Source organism: Eucyclogobius newberryi, unplaced genomic scaffold (assembly GCF_026437365.1).
Source record: "Eucyclogobius newberryi isolate DKJ021-1_F unplaced genomic scaffold, fEucNew1.0.hap1 SCAF_91, whole genome shotgun sequence".
In the NCBI taxonomy this organism is placed as follows: domain Eukaryota; kingdom Metazoa; phylum Chordata; class Actinopteri; order Gobiiformes; family Gobiidae; genus Eucyclogobius; species Eucyclogobius newberryi.
This window is the reverse complement of record NW_027316534.1, coordinates 326,501-332,500: the sequence shown is the minus strand read 5'-3', so window position 1 is coordinate 332,500 and position 6,000 is coordinate 326,501. Positions and strand designations below refer to the sequence as shown.

The 6,000-nt window shown below is 46.4% G+C and overlaps 2 protein-coding genes across 3 annotated transcripts in view; both read right to left on the bottom strand.

The window, feature by feature from the left end:
• LOC140354520 (NEDD8-conjugating enzyme UBE2F-like) overlaps window positions 1-146 on the bottom strand; it is a 9,356-nt gene extending 9,210 nt beyond the window's left edge. The window contains exon 1 of one of the 2 annotated variants that reach the window (XM_072439557.1): window positions 1-146. This exon is cut by the window's left edge and continues 64 nt beyond it. The gene's annotated coding sequence lies outside the window, so the exon portion shown is untranslated. The other variant, XM_072439556.1, reaches the window with a different exon arrangement.
• A 1,700-nt stretch (window positions 147-1,846) lies between these two features.
• The window catches only part of LOC140354519 (2-amino-3-carboxymuconate-6-semialdehyde decarboxylase-like), a 67,256-nt gene continuing 63,102 nt past the window's right edge, over window positions 1,847-6,000 (bottom strand). The window contains exons 7-10 of the mRNA XM_072439555.1: window positions 3,717-3,812; window positions 3,480-3,652; window positions 2,109-2,207; window positions 1,847-1,914 (exon numbers count right to left, since the gene is read on the bottom strand). Of these exons, the coding sequence (XP_072295656.1) occupies window positions 1,852-1,914; window positions 2,109-2,207; window positions 3,480-3,652; window positions 3,717-3,812 (431 nt within the window). The 3' untranslated portion in view covers window positions 1,847-1,851. The remainder of the gene's footprint in view (window positions 1,915-2,108; window positions 2,208-3,479; window positions 3,653-3,716; window positions 3,813-6,000) is intronic.

The following is a 6,000-nucleotide window of genomic DNA, read 5'->3' as shown; positions in this document are numbered from 1 at the left end:
CACCAGAACATCCACAAATGTGCTCTCGATCCTCAAATCCTGCAGAGAGTGTCAAACTCTGAGCAAAACGCGAGCTGCGGCTAAAGCGCTGCGGGACCGGAGGCGGAAGTGGGGACGGCGCAGGCGCAGCACCGGCCGGAAACACGGACACAAACAACAGTTCCGCCCAGAAGTGTCGACAAACGGGACTTTTTCATTCAAGTTTAAAGGCGAAATGGACGATTTTTTCGGCGATTTGAGAACACAGGCGGAAGTGCGCATGCGCACTCCCTCGTGCGGACTGACACAACACACACGTGTGTTTGTTTATTAGCGCGATGGATCGCATCTCGTCTCCCGTAAATTTCCGTCTTTTATGAGTCATCTCGAACAGTCTATCTCGGTCTTCATGGGAGCCGGGGCACATCGCGACGACACGACGAAAACACTCAATAATCCAGCCAAACAAAGTCAAAAACAAGTTAAATTAAAGTGATTCCAGCGCATGTCCCGATCGTACAAGTAAAGTTAGCGACACCAAATGTACAACAAATGAATGAGAGACAGGAAATGGCCTAAAAAGAAATCTAATTTTAGAATCATGAAAATGTGGCACAGAGGCCGATGGTGACGAGAAAAGTAAAAAATATTATTGCCGTAACAGCCCAACCAAATGTCGGCCATATTGGATCAGGCGGTGCTCAACATTAAACTGAAGCTAGAATTTCTGAAATGTTCCAAGATTTAAATTTGCTGCAGTTTGCGCTCCTTTGGAGCGATTGCGCCCCCTGCAGGGGAAATGACTTATATATGGAGAGCAAACATTAAAAAAATATATATATATATATTTTATGAAATTTGGCACAAAATTCCATTTTGACATCTCAATCAAAAGAGTCAATGAGACTCATGTCATATTTGTTATTACGGCCGTCGCCGTAGCGACAGAAACATGTTATTCCAATGTGAAATGTTCAGATCTCTGACACGTGAGACCTTCAGGACCACGGAGAGGTCTTTGTGCATTTTCAGTACAGAATCAGGCCCCTGCGGTTTGGACAGTGGGTGTAATAAAAAGACGGTCAGGGGCCCCAGGGGGTCTCAGAGGGTCCGGGGCCCCAGGGGGTTTCAGAGGGTCCGGGGTCCCAGGGGGTCTCAGAGGGTCCGGGGCCCCAGGGGGTCTCAGAGGGTCCGGGGCCCCAGGGGGTCTCAGAGGGTCCGGGGCCCCAGGGGGTTTCAGAGGGTCCGGGGTCCCAGGGGGTCTCAGAGGGTCCGGGGCCCCAGGGGGTCTCAGAGGGTCCGGGGTCCCAGGGGGTCTCAGAGGGACAGGGGCCCCAGGGGGTCTCAGAGGGTCCGGGGCCCCAGGGGGTCTCAGAGGGTCCGGGGTCCCAGGGGGTCTCAGAGGGTCCGGGGTCCCAGGGGGTCTCAGAGGGTCCGGGGCCCCAGGGGGTCTCAGAGGGTCCGGGATCCCAGGGGGTTTCAGAGGGTCCGGGGTCCCAGGGGGTCTCAGAGGGTCCGGGGTCCCAGGGGGTCTCAGAGGGTCCGGGGTCCCAGGGGTCTCAGAGGGTCCGGGGCCCCAGGGGGTTTCAGAGGGTCCGGGGCCCCAGGGGGTTTCAGAGGGTCCGGGGCCCCAGGGGGTCTCAGAGGGTCCGGTTTGAATGAAAAAAGAAAATGTTGATAAAAAGTGTTTAGTTTTATTTTTGAGTTTAAATAATAATATTTTAATCTTTGTAAAACGTTTTGTCTTGAATCAAGTGTAAAAGTTCAGACTGAAGTATTTGTAAAACATCAACAAACTTTAAATCTTTATTTCATTTCACTATAAAAACTTCAATATTTGTCATAAAGTGAAGTTTAAATATTATGAGTCGTTTATTCAAAATCTTCTCGTTTCAGTCCCAAAAACTCCAGAGCGTTTTCTGCAAGAAGTTTGTCCTGAAACAGAAATGTCACAGAGTGAAGCTTTAACATGTCACAGAGTGAAGCTTTAACATGTCACAGAGTGAAGCTTTAACATGTCACAGAGTGAAGCTTTAACATGTCACAGAGTGAAGCTTTAACATGTCACAGAGTGAAGCTTTAACATGTCACAGAGTGAAGCTTTAACATGTCACAGAGTGAAGCTTTACCTTGAGTTGGGGGCGGAGCTCGTCCATGGACTCGATCAAAGACCCCGGCTCCAGTTCTCCCAGAGGAAAGGGATAATCTGAGCCCAGCATCACTCGCTCCTACAAACAGCGACAATAAGAGCCACAGCTGTCCTGGGGCAGAGTGGCAGACAAGTGGCTGCCATTCTGGAACATCACACATTCATCTACATGAGATTAAACCAGGTCTAAACCAGGTCTAAACCAGGACTAAACCAGGTCTAAACCAGGTCTAAACCAGGTCTAAACCAGGACTAAACCAGGTCTAAACCAGGACTAAACCAGGACTAAACCAGGACTAAACCAGGACTAAACCAGGTCTAAACCAGGACTAAACCAGGTCTAAACCAGGTCTAAACCAGGTCTAAACCAGGACTAAACCAGGTCTAAACCAGGACTAAACCAGGACTAAACCAGGACTAAACCAGGTCTAAACCAGGACTAAACCAGGACTAAACCAGGTCTAAACCAGGACTAAACCAGGTCTAAACCAGGTCTAAACCAGGTCTAAACCAGGTCTAAACCAGGACTAAACCAGGACTAAACCAGGACTAAACCAGGTCTAAACCAGGTCTAAACCAGGACTAAACCAGGACTAAACCAGGACTAAACCAGGTCTAAACCAGGACTAAACCAAGTCTAAACCAGTACTAAACCAGGTCTAAACCAGGTCTAAACCAGGACTAAACCAGGTCTAAACCAGGACTAAACCAGGTCTAAATCAGGACTAAACCAGGACTAAACCAGGACTAAACCAGGTCTAAACCAGGTCTAAACCAGGTCTAAACCAGGACTAAACCAGGTCTAAACCAGGACTAAACCAGGACTAAACCAGGACTAAACCAGGTCTAAACCAGGACTAAACCAGGACTAAACCAGGTCCAAACCAGGTCTAAACCAGGTCTAAACCAGGTCTAAACCAGGACTAAACCAGGTCTAAACCAGGACTAAACCAGGTCTAAATCAGGACTAAACCAGGACTAAACCAGGACTAAACCAGGTCTAAACCAGGTCTAAACCAGGTCTAAACCAGGACTAAACCAGGTCTAAACCAGGACTAAACCAGGTCTAAATCAGGACTAAACCAGGACTAAACCAGGACTAAACCAGGACTAAACCAGGACTAAACCAGGTCTAAACCAGGACTAAACCAGGTCTAAACCAGGTCTAAACCAGGTCTAAACCAGGACTAAACTAGGACTAAACCAGTTCTAAACCAGGACTAAACCAGGTCTAAACCAGGACTAAACCAGGACTAAACCAGGTCTAAACCAGTTCTAAACCAGGACTAAACCAGGTCTAAACCAGTTCTAAACCAGGACTAAACCAGGTCTAAACCAGGACTGAAGGTACCTCTCCGATGACCTGCAGCAGCAGCCTGAGCGCTCGGGGGTCGTGGGTCAGAGAGTCGGTGTAGAAGGAGCCGCAGTATTTGAGAGGAGACTGAGGGTTGTCCTGAGCGCACAGGTCCGGCCTGACCTTGTGCCCATGAGCGATCCTGCCCACGGTGAAGGGGAACGAGCCGCCTGAAGAACACACACTGCACTAGAACTTACACGTGAAGAAATGAGCCGGGCATGTGCGGTTTACCTCCGTGAGCGAAGCACACTTTGAGTCTGGGAAATCTTTCAAAAACCCCTCCAAAGATCATGGAGCAGACGGCGGTGGTGGTCTCTGCCGGCATTCCTGAACAAACAGCCTCTCTGCATGTGAGGGGCGTGGCTAAAGCTAGCGTGTGAGGGGTGTGGCTAGAGCTAGTGTGTGAGGGGCGTGGCTAAAGCTAGTGTGTGAGGGGCGTGGCTAAAGCTAGCGTTTGAGGGGTGTGGCGTTTGAACCTCTCTTTATGTCATGCTAATGCTAATGCTAATGTCAGACGCATCATGACTTAGAAATATCAGATTGTGGCTCTTGACAAAGCGAGTGCCATAAACAGGAAACAGCTGTTGCTAACGTGCTTTGCTAGCTTTGTGTTGCTAACGTGCTACGCTAGCTTTGTGTTGCTAACGTGCTACGCTAGCTTTGTGTTGCTAACGTGCTTTGCTAGCTCTGTGTTGCTAACGTGCTTTGCTAGCTTTGTGTTGCTAACGTGCTTTGCTAGCTCTGTGTTGCTAAGGCTCCACATGGTCGTTAGCATCAGTGGAAACACGGAGCTTTAGCACGAGATCAAGTCAGAGTTTGAGACAAATGATTCTTTAGTGTTTCTGCTTTGGTCTGCGTTCTCTCTCGTCCAATCATCTGGCTGCGCTGTGGAGGCTCCTCCCCCTCTCAGGACCAGAGACTTAAGGACTGAACCAAAGAGTTTTAGTATTAGTATTAGTATTAGTATTAGTATTAGTTTTAGTATTAGCATTAGCATTAGCATTAGCATTAGCATTAGCATTAGCATTAGCATTAGCTTTAGCTTTAGCATTAGTATTAGTATTAGTATTAGTTTTAGTTTTAGTATTAGTATTAGTTTTAGTTTTAGTATTAGTATTAGCATTAGCATTAGCATTAGCATTAGCATTAGCATTAGCATTAGCATTAGCTTTAGCATTAGTATTAGTTTTAGTTTTAGTATTAGTATTAGTATATTATATAGGAAACCTACACACACGGACCAGTATCTGCTCTCTGGTTCCAACCACCCACTACAGCACAAGCTGGGTGTGATCAGAACCTTACAACACAGAGCTCAAGGTGTGCCCACCAGCTCAGAGGGCAAGAAGAAAGAGGAAAAACATGTCCGAAATGCCCTCTCAGCCTGTGGTTACCCCGCTTGGGCTCTCAACAGAGTGAAGAGAACCAAGAAGCAGGACAAAAGGGAAACTGAACAGAGAAGGAAGGGTGTTTCTATCCCTTATGTCTCTGGCCTGTCGGAAAAACTGCAGAGAATTTTTAGACAACACGAAGTCCCTGTTTATTTTAAACCAGGAAACACTTTAAGACAAAAACTGGTTCACCCTAAGGACAAGTTGCCGACTCAAAAACAGAGCAATGTAGTTTATTCGATCCAATGCAGTGAAGAAAGCTGTAAAGAACGTTACATAGTGAGACAAAACAGCCTCTACACAAGAGGCTCTATCAGCACAGAAGAAATACTAGTTCAGGACCACAGAGTGCCGTGCATCTCCATCTTGAAGCCTCTAATCACTCGTTTGAAGACGGTGAGGTGAAGGTTTTAAGCAGGAGAAAAGATGGTTTGAAAGAGGAGTCAAGGAAGCTATTTTTGTTAAAAAAGAAAGACCTTCTTTAAACAGAAATGGAGGGCTAAGGTTTAATCTTCCTGTTATTTATAATGGGTTACTGAACCCCTGGAAAGGTAGAGGACATTTAGATGCTAATCAGGTACTCAGGGTGGTTGAGCCAGGGTCTCACAAAGACAAAGAGGATTCTAATAGCCCATTAAGATTCTGAATAGGCTCGGTAGATACAAGGGGGAGTTTCTGTTGAAACAAACAACTCTTTCTACTTCAGGAAGGCTCCTCCCAATGGGCGGGTCTTACCACAGAACAGTATTAATATCGGAGTTCTCGACCTAAATTCTGTTATGACTCTTGGATGAGAGTCGAAACGTCTATTTTTTCAAACTGAGTCCAGATGAAACAACTGAAGCTTTTTCTACTATTAGTATTAGTATTAGTTTTAGTATTAGCATTATCATTGGCATTAGCATTAGCATTAACTTTAGCTTTAGCTTTAGTGTCGGTGTAATCCCTCATTCGTCCAGGCGTGTTCCATAGTAGAAAAAGCTTCAGTTGTAGTCATCTGGACTCAGTTTGAAACTGAGTCCAGATGACTACAACTGAAGCTTTTTCTACTTTAGCTTTAGTATTGTATTAGTATTAGTATTAGTATTAGCATTAGCATTAGCTTTAGCTTTAGCATTAGCCTT